At 48.5% G+C, this 18,531-nt stretch overlaps 1 protein-coding gene, 1 long non-coding RNA gene and 1 other non-coding gene across 3 annotated transcripts in view; 2 read left to right on the top strand and 1 right to left on the bottom strand.

Annotated features, from left to right (window-relative positions):
* ALDH2 (aldehyde dehydrogenase 2 family member) overlaps positions 1–18,525 on the top strand; it is a 29,157-nt gene extending 10,632 nt beyond the window's left edge. The window contains exons 3-13 of the mRNA XM_081802218.1: positions 1,274–1,414; positions 2,502–2,581; positions 4,900–5,011; positions 5,573–5,701; positions 6,136–6,249; positions 8,095–8,197; positions 8,765–8,949; positions 12,243–12,407; positions 14,087–14,244; positions 15,586–15,700; positions 18,249–18,525. Coding sequence (XP_081658344.1) covers positions 1,274–1,414; positions 2,502–2,581; positions 4,900–5,011; positions 5,573–5,701; positions 6,136–6,249; positions 8,095–8,197; positions 8,765–8,949; positions 12,243–12,407; positions 14,087–14,244; positions 15,586–15,700; positions 18,249–18,281 — 1,335 coding nt within the window. The 3' untranslated portion in view covers positions 18,282–18,525. The remainder of the gene's footprint in view (positions 1–1,273; positions 1,415–2,501; positions 2,582–4,899; positions 5,012–5,572; positions 5,702–6,135; positions 6,250–8,094; positions 8,198–8,764; positions 8,950–12,242; positions 12,408–14,086; positions 14,245–15,585; positions 15,701–18,248) is intronic.
* LOC145716853 (uncharacterized) lies at positions 8,956–11,057 on the top strand. Its single transcript, XR_014139799.1, has 2 exons — positions 8,956–10,764; positions 10,958–11,057. It is a non-coding gene; the product is annotated as an uncharacterized LOC145716853 (long non-coding RNA).
* Positions 11,869–11,970, bottom strand: LOC115939228 (U6 spliceosomal RNA). The gene has a single exon (XR_004074102.1). It is a non-coding gene; the product is annotated as a U6 spliceosomal RNA (small nuclear RNA).
* Positions 18,526–18,531: the final 6 nt, after the last annotated feature.

The raw sequence follows: 18,531 nt of genomic DNA, 5'->3' as shown, positions 1-18,531 counted from the left end.
ATGGCTCAGTTGGTTGAGCATCTGACTCTTGGTTTCGGCTCAGGTCATGATCTCAGGGTTGTGAGACTGACTGAGCACCACATCGGGCTCCCGCGCTCAGTGGGGGATTCTCTCTTTCTCCCTCTACCCCTCCCCCACTCATGCTCACTCTCTCTCTAAAATAAATAAATAAATCTTAAAAAAAGAGGGGTGCCTCGATGGCTCAGTCGTTAAGCGTCTGCCTTCAGCTCAGGTCATGATCCTGGGTTCCTGGGATCGAGCCCCGCATCAGACTCCCTGCTTGGCGGGAAGCCTGCTTCTCCCTCCTCCACTCCCCCTGCTTGTGTTCCCTCCCTCGCTGTGTCTCTCTCTGTCAAATAAATAAATAAAATCTTTAAAAAAATAAATAAATCTTAAAAAAAAGTAAAGGCACTGAAAATATTTTAAGAATGCCTCTTGCCCTCTGCTTTAACAGTTTTCTATATTCATGTGTAAAGCCCTGCTCCCTCTGCTAAAAGCAAATGTAAATATAGTACTTTTCTGGCTTATAGGGTAGTCTGATGTAAATATGTTTTGTGTTTTTTTAAGATTTTATTTATTTGACCGAGAGAGAGAGAGACAGCGAGAGCAGGAACACAAGCAGGGGGAGTGGGAGAGGGAGAAGCAGGCCTCCTGCAGAGCAGGGAGCCTGATGCGGGGCTCGATCCCAGGACCCTGGGATCATGACCTGAGCTGAAGGCAGACGCTTAACGACTGAGCCACCCAGGCGCCCCATGAGCCACCCAGGCACCCCGGTAAATATGTTTAATATTAATGAAAACCATGCTTCCAGCCTCCTGCTACACCTCTCGCTGTATGAAAACTGCTAGCTGTGTTGATTTTACTGCTTCTCCAAGGAGAGGGAAGCTGGTTAAACCTATATTAGGTACAGACTGCCAGTCATCTTAGAAGGAATGCTTAAGTTCTCTGGGCTTGCTTTCTTAGGAAGAGGGGGAAAATGGTCAAATTCTAAGCACAGAGCCCTGAATGTTTCCCTCCAAAACTCTTTGGGGGATTCCGAAATGAAAATACAGAAACGTTAACGGTCAGGATCCTCACTCCCTCCGTGAAAGGAGGGCAAGGAGAATCTGAAGCTCCACAGGCAGGGCCTTCGCGGTGGGGAAGGGCTGTTCGGGGCGAGTTTCCACACAGGCATTGACTGAAGTCCCATGGGGGTGTTTGGCAGCGGGCTGGGTGGTAACTGGAGGCAGTTAGTGCTGAGAAGGCCTGAGCTGCCTTGGTGGGTGTTTTCCAGGAAGACGTGGACAGGGCAGTAAAGGCTGCCCGGGCCGCCTTCCAGCTGGGCTCACCCTGGCGCCGCATGGACGCATCCGACAGGGGCCGCCTGCTGAACCGCCTGGCTGATCTGATTGAGCGGGACCGGACCTACCTAGCAGTGAGTTCTCAGCCCCCTCCCCTCTCATCCCATGTGGTGAATAGGCTCAGAGCATCCCACAGCCATCCAGGAAAGGGGGCTGCATTGCTGACCTGTAACTGGTCAGAATGGCATAGGCTGGACATTTTGGGGGTATGCCCCTGTACCAACCAGAGGAGCCTCTCATTGTCCCCTATGATGGCTAAGAAAGGAGGAGATGGGGTGGAAAGGGGAGCCACAATGGGGAGCCTTCCCCGAGACCCCCAGGGATGGACACCTCCCTCGGAGCCCCTCTGTGTGGTGGGCCTTCTCTCTGGCTGCCAGAGGCAGAAGAAACCAAGAGCCAATACCCTCTCCTCTCCCCGGTCCAATCTGCAAATAGCAGCCAGAGTGAACCTTCTAGAAGGCAAATTATACCATGGTGCTCCACTCTGAAGCCTTCCATGGCATCCTGTATATCCTTAGGATAAAGTCCTGTTCTCTCATCATGGTCTACAAGGCCCTGCCTGGTCTGACTCCGTCTCCCAACTAATGTTGGACCATGACCCTCACACACTGCTCAGCTCACCAGCCTTCCCTCAGCGTCTTGACTGCCTGGCTTCTTTGAGCCATCAGGGCCTTTGCACATGCTGTTCTCTCTGGGGTGCTTTTCATTTTGTCATCATTTGTACCTTCCCCCTTGCTTAGTTACCTCCTACATATCCTTCAGGTTTAGGCTAGAGGGTGTTTCTCAGACTGGGCTGGGCAGCCTGGCTTCTCCTTTCTAGCATTCTTAACACTCGTGATTGAGGCTTCATGTCATTAGTCACTGGCGCTTTGCTCTCTCAGCCCCCATGTTTGTCTCTTACCCCCAGCCCCTGGATTTGGCTTAGAGCAGAACCTGGAAAACACGTGCACGTGAAGTTGGTGCACCGTTCCTCTCCCCACCCCTCGCTCTCCTGTCTTGGGAGAGGGAGGGGCGATGGGCCAGAAATGCCATGGCATTTAGTGGCACAAAGTAGCCCATCAGCCCTTCTTGGTCTGTGCTGAGCTTCAGCGTTGGTCGTCACCGATTGCTTTGATTCAATCCTGTGCCTGCATGTCTGTGCTGACTGTTCTCTTTTCTCAGGCCTTGGAGACCCTGGATAACGGCAAGCCCTATGTCATCTCCTACCTGGTGGATCTGGACATGGTTCTCAAATGCTTCCGGTATGGGCTCAGGCTTCTGGCTCTTTGTTCTGGCCGTCCCCCAGGGGAGCAGGTGTTGTAGGGGCCAGAAATAGAATAATTTTTTTTTTAAAGATTTTATTTATTAAACAGAGAAGAGACACAGCGATAGAGGGAACACAAGCAGGGGGAGTGGGAGAGGGAGAAGCAGGTTTCCCGTGAAACAGGGAGCCCGATGTGGGGCTCGATCCTAGGACCCTGGGACCATGACCTGAGCCGAAGGCAGACGCTTAACAACTGAGCCACCCAGGCGCCCAGAAATAGAATAATTCAACAGGATCACAGGAGTTGTAGAAACATGTTAGGAGAAAATCCCTCAATATCAAAGTTGTAACTTAATCATAAGCCTTTTTCTTTCTTCTCAAGGCAGTTTTGGTAATTTCTATGTTAGATGGAATTTGTCCATTTCATGTATGTTATCTCATTTGCTGGCTACAGTTGTTCATATATGCCCTTTATAAGCTTTTTTATCTCTCTAAGGTCGGTGGTAGTGTCCCTGCTTTCATTTTGGTTTTCAGTTGTGTCTTCTGCCTTTTTTTCTTAGTCTAGTGAAAGGTTTGTCAATCTGGTGAGTTTTCAAAGAACCCACTTTTGGTTTTGTTGATTTCCTCTATTGTTTTCCTATCTCTGCTCTAGTCTTTATCATTTTCTTCTTGCTGGCTTTGGGATTAGTTTAATCAAACATCTTAATGCCCAAGAAATACAGGATGAGGAATAAGAGCTTTGTTAGGGTCTTTGGGGTTGCAGTAACAAAGCCTCAGTCTGACTTGGGCACTGCAGAGTTGGGGGTCTTAAATCTAGAAGGCCGCTGAGCCTCACCGTGGCCCATCTTCGCCCTCTTGCTTCCTTCTTCTCTCAGTTACCCCCTAGCCGCTGTCAGGGCCAGTGTGTGTGCTGGAACCTGGCTGCCTACCCCTGGGCTGGCTCCTATATGTGGGATCCTACTGACGACACTGCAGTCCCTTATCCTAGTGCCAAATGCCAAAGTCTTCATGCCAGATTCAGGGGCCAGATGCCACCCTGACTGGCTGGCCTCAAGTCTGACCAGCTGTGGTCTGGGTGGACGGATCATTGTGCAAATAACAAGCACTCCCCTGTGACCCTGTGGACAGAGGTGGAGGGGAAGAATCCGTGCCAGAAAAGTAGTGGTTGGACAACATAAAGGGTTCTCAACCAGGGTAGTTAGTCACGTCTCCCAGGTGACAGCTGGCAATGTCTGGAGATACTTCTGGCTGTCACAGAAGGGGGTGAGGGAAGGGTGCTACTGGTATCTAGTGCACAGAGGCCAGAGAGGCTGCTAAAAAGCCTGCAGTGCACAGCATGGCCTGCACAGCAAAGAATTTTCCAGCCCCATATGACCATAGTACCAAGGTTAGAACGTGCTGTGAGGGTGACCCAGAGAGAGCAGCCTGGGGAAGCTCGGGCTAAGTCCTATGCCCTCCTGAGTTTTAGGAATATGCCGTTATGCTGATTAGGTAACCATTCTGGGGCCTGCAAAACATACGTCATACAGCCTGGGAGGAAGGGAGCGGCGCTGCCTTCCCTTGTAGAGATTGGCAACTCCCTGGCTGTTCACAGACCCGTGTTCGAAGCCAGGTCAGCGTGGGGCCCAGACTCGCGTTGCCATCCCACTCATTTCAGAACTCTTCCTTTTACCCCACGTTTCCATATTTCCCCTTCTCTCATTTTTCCTGCTTCTCTGAAAATGTCACCATTACGGGCTGGAAACCCACAATGCTCTTTTCTCCCCCGCTCTAAGGTGCTGGGCTTTTCTGTCCCCTGGGTCCCTGTGTGTCTAGATGGGAGGCTTTACGAGGGGTTGGGCCAGTTGAGGATTTGTTTCTGGTGACTGTTCCCTCAGTCGTACTTTGGGGTCTGCATACAGGAAGTGCTGGCCGTTAGAGAGGTTTTCACTTCCTCACCAGATCCGACCCATGGTTCTCAGATGCTAATCTGTGGTGCTGGCTACTTCAACAGTCACAATTTAATAAATCTGAATGTTTATGAAAAATACCAATTCCTGGGGATCAGCCTCGGAGCTCCAGATTGAGTAAGTTGGAAGTGGGCTCCTGAAATGTGGTGTTATTTACAAGCATCCCAGGTGATTCTGAGGCTTAGAGTTTAGTTGTCCAGAGTGGAACTGTGACCCTAGGAAGTCTTTCTGGGGCTAAGCCAAGGGCAAGGGCAATTGGGCTTGTTTGGGCCTTACAAGGGGCCTGTTTGAGCCTTTTCTTTCTGCCAGGGTGTACAGGGGTCCCTGACAGTCATTGATTAAGCTTGGATTTTTTTTTTTTTTTAAGTTATTACGCTGGCTGGGCTGATAAGTACCACGGGAAAACTATTCCCATTGATGGGGACTTCTTCAGCTATACCCGCCATGAACCCGTTGGGGTGTGTGGGCAGATCATTCCGGTGAGTGGTAGGCTCCTAATAAACAGATGAAGGCTTATTAGGAGTGCCTTGAGATGCAGCGATCTGGGACAGGCGGATCGCACAGGTGGGAGGGTCTGCGGGCTGTTGTTGGAAGGTGGCCTGGGTGGTGGGTGAGAACACAGGCTTTAACAAAGCCAACCAGTGCTGCCATGCGTGGACTCTGACTTTGGGCAAATCACTGATACCCATAAGACTCGGTTTCCTTATCTGAAAAGCAGAAGGGAACACAACACTGTCTTAGGGCAGGAGGGGTAATACAAGGCAACAACATAGCACAGAGCCTAGTATGGTTAAAGCTCTAAGGAGCCTGAGTCGCTCCTGCTCCCATCCACCTGCCATGTCCATCCGTCTTCAACTCATAGCAGAGTTGTGGGAGTAGCACAAGGGGCTCGGAGAAGTCAGCGCAGCCCCCTTCCCCAGGCCGCCCCCTCCTCCCCGGGCCACCCCCTGGGTGCCCCTTCTCCTCCCCAGGCCGCCCCCTCCTCCCTGGAGCCAGTGCAGCTCCAGCTTGATTCCAGAAGCAGCTCTTGTTTATCGCAGTGGAACTTCCCGCTCCTGATGCAAGCCTGGAAACTCGGCCCAGCCCTGGCGACCGGAAATGTGGTTGTGATGAAGGTAGCTGAGCAGACTCCACTGACTGCCCTCTATGTGGCCAACCTGATTAAGGAGGTGTGTGGTTTGTGTCAGTCTTGACCTCTGAATGCCCTTGTACAGGCTGGCTCCTTGGGGGTTCTTAGGAGGGGCTTCGGGGGCCCCAAAGTGGGGCAGGTGTTTGTAGAGCAGGAACTGAACCTCCCCTGCACCCCCCGTACCTCATCACAGGCCAGCCAAAATGACCCCCCTTACCTGTTTTGTACACTGAGCTTCACTGCCAGACCCCTTTGAAGAATGCCACTGGGGAGGGACAACAGCCCCAGGGAACCCCGAAAAGTAGGTTCTCTGCTGTGCCATTTGGAATTCCTGAGCAGTGCCTCACACACTGGTGTCAGCTTGTCTGGGTACCGGGCAGGCTGCTTTAGCCTCTCCGGGGGGTGTATGTTCTTCTGTCCAAGCCCTTTGGAACAGGAGAATGACGCCCAGTGTCCCTGGCTGTTTGCCCACAGGCCGGCTTTCCCCCTGGCGTGGTCAATATTATTCCTGGATTTGGCCCCACAGCTGGGGCCGCCATCACCTCCCATGAGGATGTGGACAAAGTGGCCTTCACAGGCTCCACCGAGGTAAGGCATCACCAGGACCTCAAGCTTGTGGCACATTTGGCCCAAGTTCCCACTGTCCTCAAAGGATGACGCTTTGAAGATTCACCTTGGGGTACTGTGTGGAGGGTCCTCTGAGGAGCTTGAGTGAGGGGCCCTGCATGTGCCTGCAGTAGCTGCCGGGTGGAGCCCTCTGTGGGTTGCTTGACACTCTGGCTGCTGTTGTGGGGCCACCATCCCACGTGGAAGAAAGAGGCCCAGACCGTCTAGACCTCAAGAAGCCCAGACCTGGGGCGCCTGGGTGGCTCAGACAGTTAAGCGCCTGCCTTCGGCTCAGGTCATGATCCCAGGGTCCTGGGGTCGAGCCCCGCATCGGGCTCCTTGCTTGGGGGGGAGCCTGCTTCTCCCTCTCCTTCTACTGCTTCCCTGCTTGTGCTCTGTCACTCTCTCTGTAAAATAAATAAATAAAATCTTTAAAAAAAAAAAGAAGTCTAGAGCTGACCGCCTGCCCAGAGTCAAAGCCCTTTGGCTGTGTCAGATTCCTTGACCAGCAGTGCCCTGACAGTTATAGAGCATGGGCTTCAGAAAGACATGAGTTCAAATCCCAGCCTCGCTATTATGACATGGGGTGATTCACCGAATATCTTCGGGGCTCCATTTGTTGTCTTTAAAATGAGGATGGCCATATGGAGGCAGTAGAGACAGTAGGCATGGTGTAGTGGGGAAGATCAGGTGCTCTGGAGTCTTACTGTTTCAGTGGCACTTACTAGCTCTGCGATCCTGGGCAAGTCACTTAGGTTCCCGAAGCCTCTGTCTCATTTGTAAAACGGGGATAAGTGCACCCACCTCACAGATTGGAGTGAGGGGGATCAGCAAAGGTCTAGCTCAGAGTAAGTGCTCAGGTAGGGAATGAATGATGAGTGAGGAGTATCCTGTTCTGTGCCAGGCCCTGGAGGAACAAGGACAAGTAAGATGTCTGGTGATTCCTTCAACATCATCTCCTTCGAAGCAGGGACAGAATTCCTTCTGAAGAGTAACCTTTTCCTCTCCTTCAGTTGTTGGGAGGCTTCCTCACATGGCCCCAGAGAAAGCACACTGACTACTGTAACGAATGTGCTCTTCAAGCCGTTCCCCCGGAGATAGATACCGTCTAGCGTCTAGTCTGTGCGCCGTGATGGCAGCTCCAGGAGGGCAGGAACAGAGCCCAAGATAGCACGGTCCCAGCTCTTTCCCTGATTTGCTGCTGCCCAAATCAATGCCTTGAGGTGATGTTGAGAATCTCACAGAGGGGATGGTTTCCTGACAGAGACAGATGTGTTCGTTCAAATAGGTTCAGGGCGGCTTTGTGCAGGCTCTGGGAATAAGGATGTGAGGAGCACCCCATCCTTGCCCCCACAGAGCGTGCCATGGGCTGGGGGACCACACTCACAACACTGTGGAAAGGGGGCAGGATAGTAGTTTGACCTGGTGATGGACTCACGCTGCGCACATGTGAATTCTGATTCCACATTCACCAGCTGTGTGACTTTGGGCAAGTGACTTGACCACTCTGAGCTGCAGCTCCCACATTTCTAAAGCAAGGCAAAGAGTTGTGCCTATCTTTGATTGAACTAAATGAACACGAAGCACTTGGCACAGTGTCTGGTATGTAGAGGCCATATTGCTCATGTGGTTATGGTCACTCTCGTCCTGGGAGCTCAGAGGGGTAGGGCAGCAGTGGTAAGTGAATAGCTAGATTGGGTGAAATTCTCCAGCTCTCTTATAATCCAGCTGCTCCCTCATGTTGTGGGGTCCTCTGTCCTGTGTCTAGAAGAGCATTTGGTTCTTTCCTCCTCCTGAGAGCTTGTCTATATTTCTGCTTTCCCACAGGTTGGCCGCCTAGTCCAGGTTGCTGCAGGGAGCAGTAACCTCAAGAGAGTGACCCTGGAGCTGGGGGGAAAGAGCCCCAATATCATCATGTCAGATGCAGATAGTAAGGTTTTTGCGGGGAGGAGGTGTGGGATGAAGGCAGCCACTAGCTGTCCATACTGTGGCTCCACTCACTTCTGTGAGCTTCAGCAACCTCTGGACTCAGTGTCTGCCCCCTGGGCCTCAGGACGAAGGTCAGAGTCCACAGCATGGCCCTCCAGCCTGCATGACCTGGTCTCTCCCCCGCTTCTCTCCTCTTTGCTCCCCACCATCCAGCCGGGCTGTGCTACTTAGCTGCCCAGCCATACTGCACACTCTCTCAGAGCAGACTGCTCCTCCTCCTCATACCCCTTTTCCTGGTCCTGCCGAGGCGCCCCCTGATTTGCCCTTCCCTGACTGCTTTGGGCTGGCTGGGTGGGTCCTGCCTCCACCCTCTTGTCTGTTACCACGGAGGGCTATGACCTCCTCTCTCTTGGTGTCTGTCTGCTGGGTGTCCACACCGCAAGAAGGGAGAGATCAGGCCTGTCCTGGTCAGCGCTGTTGGTGGCATGAACGGGTTAAGAGGGTAAGCAGACACTGGGGCCAGGCTCATCCTCTGTTTCTTCTCATGGGTGCCTTTCTGCCTCCCCAGTGAACTGGGCCGTGGAGCAGGCCCACTTCGCCCTGTTCTTCAACCAGGGCCAGTGCTGCTGTGCGGGCTCCCGGACCTTTGTGCAAGAAGATGTGTACGCCGAGTTTGTGGAGCGGAGCGTTGCCCGGGCCAAGTCTCGTGTGGTTGGGAACCCCTTTGACAGCCAGACTGAGCAGGGGCCGCAGGTAAGCCCGGCTGCTGCAGATGGGTCTGGGTGTCTGGAGCCAGCATGGAGAAGCAGAGGGGGTCTCAGACTCAGAGGCAGGCAGGCTTGGCTTCAAGTCTCAGCTCTGCCATGTGCCAGCTGTGTGTCCCTGGGAAGCCACATGCCCTCTCTGAGCCACTGTTCTCTCATCTGTAATAACCATCTACCTGAATTCACAAGCTAGCTTTGAAGTGGAAATCAAAAATGGAAACCAGTTTGTAAATTTCATACACATAATAAACATTAGGAGTATCTGTGTAAAATTCTGGACCTTGGCCATCCATAAAAATGCATCTTCCAGAAGGACACACACGTATCTGTTAACTGTGGTTATCTCTGGGGAGTGGGGCAGAGGGCCATGGCCTGGGTAGCAGAGGGACTTTACTTCACTTTATGCTATTCTGAAATGTTGGATTTAAAATATATATAGGGGCGCCTGGGTGGCTCAGTGGTTAAGCATCTGCCTTCAGCTCAGGTCATGATCCCAGGGTCCTGGGATCGAACCCCAGGCTCGATCAGCGGGAAGCCTGCTTCTCCCTCTCCCACTCCCCCTGCTTGTGTTCCTTCTCTCACTGTCTCTCTCTGTCAAATAAATAAATAAAATATTTAAAAATAAAAAATATGTATATATGTATGTGTGTGTGTATATATATATATATATATATTTTTTTTTTTTTTTTTTTTTTTTTTACCATGAGCACATACTCATTTTAACCAAAACAACAGTCAATAGTAATTACAACAAGAAGAAACACAGTGTCTCTGCCCACCATTTCCTCTCATGTCCTGGGCCTTACTCCAGCATTATTCTTAGACGCCGCCTATCCTGGACTCTCTCTCCATAGGGTCCTGTGCTGGCTTCCCCCAGCCATCCCCTCAAGAAGAAAGGCGTCCACAGGGTCAGGGGTGCTCCCAGCTCCCACCAGTCCCACTTCTGGGACCCATGGGTGCCTCTCTACAGGTTCCATCCTCCTGAGGATGTCTGCTGCTGGTGTCCACTCCCCAGGTTCCAGGGCTGGCCAAGACCAGTCTATTTTTATTTTTAATTAATAGACTTATTTTTTTTCCCACCTCCCCGACTCTAATAGACTTATTTTTAGAGCAATTTAGGTTTATACAAAAATGAGCAGAAAGTACAAAGTTCCCTTCATTCCCCACCCCTCCCCTCTAATTTCCCTGATTATTGACATCTTGCCTTAGTATGGTACGTTTGTTATAACTGATGAGCCAATATGATAGATTATTAACTAAAGTCCATAGTTTACTTTAGGGTTCACTCTTGGTGTTGCATTCTGTGAGTGTGAACAAATATATAAAGACATGTATCCACCATCGCAGTATCATACAGAATAGTTTCTCTGCCCTAAAATTCCCCTATGCTCCACCTATTTATCCCTCCCTTACCCCCAACCCTAGGCAACCACTGATCTGTGTACTGTCTTCATAGTTTTGCCTTTCCCAGAATGTCATATAGCTGGAATCATACAGTATGTAGCCTTTACAGATTGGCTTCTTTTACTTAACAATGTGCATTTAAGTTTCCTCCATATCTTTTTGTTACTTGATAGCTTATTCCTTTTTATGGCTGAGGAATATACCATTGTATGGACATACCACATTTTCCTTACCTACTTATCTGCTGATGGATACTTGGGTTTTTTCCACTTTTTGGCTATCATGAATGGTGCTACTATGAATCCCAACATCTTTTTTTTCTCTCCTGTTTTTCTTTGTAGTTTATGGCTATTTAATTAGTAAGGTAATATAAACTTGTATAAAAATTTTAATAAAAAGTGTTTAAAGGAGGGGCGCCTGGGTGGCTCAGATGGTTAAGCGTCTGCCTTCGGCTCAGGTCATGATCCCAGGGTCCTGGGATCGAGTCCCGCATCGGGCTCCCTGCTCCTTGGGAGCCTGCTTCTCCCTCTGCCTCTCTCTCTCTCTCTGTCTCTCATGAATAAATAAATAAAATCTTTAAAAAAAAAAAAAAGTGTTTAAAGGAAAAAATAAGACCCCCTTGGCTTCCTTCCATGTCTATTCCCCATAGATAACCACACATGCACATGCACAGAGTTACATTTTTGTATATTTGTTTTAACAAAAACAGGATTATATAACATATTCTACAGGCTTCCCTCACCTTTACAGAATACCTTAGGCTATCTTTCAGTGTCAGTTCACAGATCAGTTTTTTTTTTTTTAAACTGGGCTCCATGCCCAACAGGAGGCTTGAACTCATGATCCTGAGATCAAGAGTCCCATGCTCTACCGATTGAGCCAGCCAGGCGCCTCACAGATTTATTATTAACAAGGACACAATATATATTATATATACAAACAGTAATTATTTTAGCCAGCCCCTCTACTGATGTATACTTAGAATTGTTTCTGTTTTTTACTTTTACAAAGTGCTCCTCAGTGAATATCCTTGTTTAGGTCCCATTGTGACATGTAGAATAAATTCCTAGAAGTTAAATACCTGGATCAAAGGGTATGAGTATTTCATTTTTTGACCAATATTAATAAAGTACCTGGGGTGCCTGGGTGGCTCAGTCGTTAAGCGTCTGCCTTCGGCTCGGGTCATGATCCCAGGGTCCTGGGATTGAGCCCCGCATCGGGCTCCCTGCTCCGCGGGAAGCCTGCTTCTCCCTCTCCCACTCCCCCTGCTTGTGTTCCTGCTCTCGCTATGTCTCTGTCAAAAAAATAAATAAAATCTTTAAAAAATAAAAAAAAATAAAAAAAATAAAGTACCTGCCACAAGGGCTGTACCAGCTTATAGGCCTTTTTTTAAAATTAAGATACAACTGACATATGACATTGTATTAGTCTTTCTGAGAGCATATGAATATTAGAATGTCTGTAACATACTCTTGCCATCAATGTATTTTCTTCTTATTATTTTATTTATCTAGACTGCTTCACGAATCTGTGTCATCCTTGGGCAGGGGCCATGCTAATATCTGTACGGTTCCAATTTTAGTGTGTGTGCTGCCGAAGCAAGCACATTTATTTTCTCACTATTTTGAATTCTTAGTTCCTTCATAGTTGGAAAATAAAAACAATGGGTTTGATATGCATTTCTTTGAGGGCTAATGAGGTTGGTTGACCCTTTACTTACGTTTATTGGCCCTTTGTAATTCCTTTTCTGAGCCTTGCTTATTTCTAAGCCTCAGTGGTTGCTCAGTTGTCTCATTCATTGCCTGTGTGGTTCTAAGCCTAAAGCTAGGAGAGGTCTGGCTCTAGCATCTCTGAAACTTGGGACTTCTTTTCCTGCAGGTGGACGAAACTCAGTTTAAGAAGATCCTTGGTTATATCAAATCTGGAAAGGAGGAGGGGGCGAAGCTGCTGTGTGGTGGAGGGGCTGCTGCTGACCGTGGCTACTTCATCCAGCCCACCGTGTTCGGAGATGTGCAAGACAGCATGACTATCGCCAGGGAGGAAGTTAGTATGGGGCCAGCATTCTGGGGAATGTTCTTAGGAGAAGTGGACAATTAAGTTTGGCGTCTTCATACCATGACCCATCCGCTGGTTTTGGGCCAAATTCTGGCTCTGTGCCTAAGACAAATTATTTACAATTCTATCTGATCTGGTCATTCCCCTCTTTCACCCCTTATGGCTACCCACTGTTGGGGAGAACTTCCAAATTCCCTTGCACAGTTTCCAGGGCCTTTGTGTTGTGGTCCCTGCGAGCCATGAGTCAAGGAATGGTTTTGCTCAGCCCTTTTATGATCTTCATATAAGCAGGACACTGGACTAGACCAAAGGGCTGTGACTTCCCCACATGGCAAGGCTCCCGATGTTCTCCCTCTCAGCACTCATTATGAATGCAGGACAGCAGCTCTGGCTCACTCATTCATTCATTTCACAAACACTTACTGAATGCCTGCTATGTGCCAGGCTCTCTAGAGACCCTGGAGATCCAGAGGTATGCAAGATGTGTTCCCTGCCCTCATGGGGTCCACACACGCTCCCCTTCCCCAGTGGATTAGTCCTTTAGCAGCCTCATGCACAGAAAATATTTCCTGTTCATGTATAATTCAAAATAAAATAATATGAAAATGCAAAATCAGGGGAACAAAGTCCAACAGAGTTCTGCCTCTTTCCCCATCATGACTACTTTGATGCTTTTTTTGAAATCTCAAATATCGCTTTTCCAGAGGGGTGGGGGGTGCCTCTACTCTGCCAGTGCCCGAAGCACATGACGCCCCATCCCACAGTCCTGCTCTAACCATGATGAGTCCTGGCACTCTTCTCCCGCCTCTGCCTCGACACTCCCCAGGCAGTCCTGGAATCAGCCATTTCTTTAAGAAGTCCTGCTCCCTTTTAGGGGAAAGTGGGATTTCATGAGGATAGGTGCTGGGTGTGTTTATGCCTGGAACTCCGTTTCCCTCCTCCCTGCTCCCCACCTGCACTCTGGCTTGGCCAGTATCACAGCTTGGCTGTCACTTCTGCAAAGCCTCACCCCTCCTCTCCACTCATCGGTCCAGGAGCTCCCGTGGGCTCTCAGCACTCATTACACAGCTTGTATTGGTTCCTTCTAACGCCCTGATTACATCAGCACCACCTACACTGCATTCCCCCCAGGGCTCTGCCTTGATGGGGCTGAGAGCGGCCACACCCCGACAGCATCTGCACATCTGGCCCCTGTGACTTGGCTTTTGAATCTCATTCTCCACTAAAAAGAACCAGGATTCCTTGAAGAAATGGCTCATGCCAGGAATAGGACAGGGAAAGTACCAAATAAACCTGGATGTCTTGAGAGCAGAGACCCTGTTTCATTCAGTTACTTCTTCAGCTTTTAGTGTGTGCCTTGCTGAAAAAACTGATGTAAATTCTTTGAAACAATCTACGTGTAACATGCCTAGAAACCCCTACCTTGCAGGATTGTTCAGAAATAAGATCAGTGGTGTAAAGCACGTGGCCTATAGAATGTAACTAATCCCCATTAGCTTCCTTCCCTTTGTGTTTCATTGAACTTGGGAGCTGTTGTCTCCCTGTGGAACTCTTAGGGTATGTCTGGGGGCTCGATCTGGAATGATCTGCTCTGCACTGTGAAAGCTGGATGGCAGGTGGTTTCTGTGTATGCTACACCCTCCCAACTGTGCACTCTCTTACCTCAGATCTTTGGGCCAGTGATGCAGATCCTGAAGTTCAAGACCATAGAGGAAGTCATTGGGAGAGCCAACAATTCCAAATATGGGCTGGCTGCAGCTGTCTTCACCAAGGACTTGGACAAGGCCAATTATCTGTCCCAAGCCCTCCAGGCTGGCACTGTGTGGTAAGAGCCTCCTGTCAACCCCTCACAGCCTAGGCAGGCATCCCCAAGCCAGGGTCTTCAGGAATCTAGTGCCACACCCTAGAATTTGGGGTGCTGGGCTCAATTCCTTCTGGGTCAGGGTGTGGTATAATAGAGATTTCCCATCCCAAGAGAAATAAAAACCTACATCTGCACAAATAACTGTACCTGAATGTTCATACCAGATTATTAACAATATTCAAAAGGTGGAGACAACCTAAATGTCCTTTAGTTGAAGAATGGATCAACAAAATGTGGTCTATCCACACAATGGAATATCATTCAGCCATAAAAAGGAATAAAGTGCTGATACATTTAACAGAGATGAACCTTGTAAATGTGATACTAAGTGGAAGAAGCCAGACACAAAAGGCCACATACTGTGTGATTCCATTTATATGAAATGTCCAGAATAGACAAATCCATAAAGACAGAAAGCAGATTAGAGGCTTCCAAGGGCTAGAAGGGTGGGGAGTGGGGAATAACTGCTTATTGGGTACAGGGTTCTTTATGGGGTGATAGAAATGTTCTGGAATTGGGGCGCCTGGGTGGCTCAGTCGTTGAGCGTCTGCCTTCGGCTCAGGTCATGATCCCAGGGTCCTGGGATCGAGCCCCACATCGGGCTTCCTGCTCTGCGGGAAGTCTGCTTCTCCCTCTCCCACTCCCCCTGCTTGTGTTCCCTCTCTGGCTGTCTTTCTCTCTGTCAAATAAATAAAATCTTAAAAAAAAAAAAAGAAATGTTCTGGAATTAGATGGAGGTGATGATTGCACCATACTGTGAATCTGCTATATCCACTGAATTGTGCACCTGAAAGTTGTGAATTTTAAATTCAATTAAAATTTAATAATTTTTAGGGGTGCCTGGGTGGCTTAGTCAGTTAAGTGTCTGCCTTCAGCTCAGGTCATGATCTCAGGGACCTAGGATCAAGTCCTACCATCAGGCTCTCTGCTCAGTAGGGAGTCTCCTTCTCCTTCTCACTCTCCCTCTGTGCTCTCGCTCTCTCAAGTAAATTTTTTTAAAAATTTAATAATTTTTAAGAACTGCAAAAAAAGTACCTAGTTAGCAAAAACGATTCATTAAAATGGGAAGCTATGATGTGGTGCACCCTGTTACTAACAGTCATCTGTGACCACATCATGAGGGGTGATGACTTATGGCTTTATTTCATGTAGTTTGCTTTTGGCTCCTACATGGCTGGTTATAACTATGGTTCGACCTATCCATTTATCCTCAGTAATATTTTAGAGCCATTCAGGAGGTCGGAGGGGTATGACACACACATCTTCCTACAAGTTACTTCTGAATCTTGTTTCATATTATAGGGTCAACTGCTATGATGTGTTTGGGGCCCAGTCCCCATTCGGCGGCTACAAGATGTCTGGGAGTGGCCGGGAGCTGGGAGAGTATGGGCTGCAGGCATACACCGAAGTGAAAACCGTGAGTATGGGCGCCTTCTCAGCTTTCCCTCACACTGGGCTCCATCAGTACTTATTACTAGTTTCTTGTTTTAAGCCACAGAAGCTACAGAAAAGGGTGAGGACCCAGTCTCTGCTCTGTCTCATGAGAAATAACTTGGGACCTGGCCACCACTATGCCTGCACAGTCCTTTGCTAGGCTTTGTTATACGCCAAGTTCTGTAAGACTTGAGAAGAAGGGAGGTTCCTAGTGGGCTGAAGCAGTGGGGAAAAGCTTCTACTAAGAATCAAGCCGTGAGGCATTAGAGACCAAGGGCCATAAATATACCAAAATCCTAATGTCAGTGATAGGAATGTAGCCTGGAGGACAAATCAGAAATACAAAGAAAGTATTATTCCATAAATATTCATCACAGCATTATCTCTCAAAGATGAAAAAGTCAAATGTCACCTAAATGCCCAATAAATTATAGAACACCCAAATCATGGTTTACTAAGTAGCCATTAAAAATATTTTTGTAGGGGGTGCCAGGGGTAGTGCAGTCGGTTGGGCATCTGACTCTTGGTTTTGGCTCAGGGCCGTGAGATCAAGCCCCACGTTGGGCTGCATGCTCAGCGCAGAGTCTGCTTGAGGATTCTCTCTCTTTCTCCCTCTGCACCTCCACCCCCCACATGGGCCTGCTCTTTCCCTCTCTCAAATAAATAAATAAATAAATAAATAAATAAATCTTTAAAAATATATTTTTGTAGGATATTTGACATGGAAAATGATCATCCTTTAAAGTGAAAAGACAGGATACAAAGTAATACGTGCAGTATGAACCCAATTTAAAGGCTGTATGTACATATATATACTCAGGTACTTTTATTTATAACTATGGAAAAGACAGGAAAGAAAGGCACCAAAGTGAAAATAATTTTCTCTACAATGGACACTAATTACAGTTTAACCAGGCAACAAACTCACTAGTGATATTTAAAGAAAAGAGTAATGGGCTAAGTTGGGCTTTCCCAGGATTGGGGAAGAGAAGGCTCAGGGCACGCAAACCAGCCAGGGGAGCAGGGTGAGAAGGGTGGATGTGGTCTTCATTCAGTACTCAGTGGTAAGCCACAACCTGTGTTCTCAAGAAGCTCACTGGAATAAAATAAACCTGTTCGCTTGTTTATTTAAAATTGTCCCAGGGGTGCCTGGGTGGCTCAGTCGGTTAAGCCTCTGCCTTCTGCTCGGGTCATGGTCCCAGGATCCTGGGATCGAGCCCTGCGTCAGGCTCCCTGCTAAGCAGTGGAGTCTGTGTCTCCCGCTCCCTCTGCCCCTGCTCATGTGCTCTCTCTCTCTCTCACTCACTCTCTCAAATAAATAAAATCCTTTTTAGGGCACCTGGGTGGCTCAGTCGTTAAGCGTCTGCCTTCAGCTCAGGTCATGGTCCCAGAGTCCTGGGATCGAGCCCCGTGTCGGGCTCCCTGCTCCGCGGGAAGCCTGCTTCTCCCTCTCCCACTCCCCCTGCTTGTGTTCTCTCTGTCAAATAAATAAAATCTTTAAAAAAAAAAAATCCTTTTTAAAAAATAAATAAAATTGTCCCAGACAAGAGGCAAGATCCAGATTTGAACCTGACACTGGCCTATAACTGTTCATCAAAACAGTGATGAGATTATTTAGGTATGGTGTTGCGGGGGCCGTGCTAGGACTGAGCCCCAGGAGTCCCAGTATCTGGATTTCCTGGAGGGCAGGGGGAGAGAGACCCTGAAAAGAGGAGGCTTGAGTTGAGGTGGTTCGTGCAGGAATCCAAGTGTAAGCTGTTGAGTTTGGGGAACTCAAGTGATAATCCTAACAAAAATAGGATTAAAAACTTTCCAGAAAAGAAATCAAGTTTGCAAGGGGGGACTGCTGAGAAAATGTCTTCTTTTGAACTCATCTTTACTGAGAGCTTACTTTGTGCCAGAATCTGTTAGACTTCCTTATGCAGGTTATCTCAATCAGTGCTCACAACAACCCCAGGAGGGATATTCTGTCTTTATCCCATCCTGCAGATGAGGAATCGAGGCCCACAGAGGTGAAGTCCTTGCACAGTAGGGGGTAAAGCTGGGATTTAACCAAATCCATCTGAGTCTGGAATCTTCCCACTTGACACACTGACACACCTGTAAGCTTTAGCATGTTATTTTTTCCCTTACTTTGATTCTTTTGGAGGAAAATATGGGTGTAGGTCAGGGTCTCTCAAACTCAGCACTGTTGACATTTGGGGTTGTATAATTCTTTGTTGTGGGGTTTGTCCTGTGCAGCGTGGGACGTTCCATGGGCAGCATTCCTGACTGCTACCTACTAGATGCCATAGCAATCCCGCCCTCTTCTGCCCCGTGACAATAAAAAATGACTGGATTAAGGGGAGGCAGAGAATGTTCTCATGCAGAACAGGGCCCTAGCTGGGTCCCTGGGATTGGGCAGCTGTCTATCAAGCTATCAGAAGTAAAGGAAGCCCTTGTGCTCGTCCTTGGCAGCACCCCAGCTGAGAGTACCCACAGATCGCAGGGAAGCAGGAAGATTTAACAGCTGCTCTGCTCCCCTCTTACAGGTCACGGTCAAAGTGCCTCAGAAGAACTCCTGAAGAACTGTGCCGACTCCCAGCGGAGGTCAAGGACATCAGCAGCAAAACCAAGAAAAATGACACTTGCACACTAAAAGTCTCAAAAGAGAAATTCTCTCACAAAATCTCTTGATCAAGAAAGTATCAGAACTTTAATTGATAGATGGGGGTGGGTGTGAAGGAAAGAGTACCGGGAAAGCCTTTTACATGCCAACAGTACTCCTAGCTTCCAGGCTGATTTTTCAAAACTAGATTCAAATGTCTTATTCTG

This window comes from Leptonychotes weddellii, chromosome 13 (assembly GCF_054177405.1).
Source record: "Leptonychotes weddellii isolate Sample4059 chromosome 13, ASM5417740v2, whole genome shotgun sequence".
In the NCBI taxonomy this organism is placed as follows: Eukaryota; Metazoa; Chordata; class Mammalia; order Carnivora; family Phocidae; genus Leptonychotes; species Leptonychotes weddellii.
This window is presented reverse-complemented; position numbering and strand designations above follow the sequence as displayed.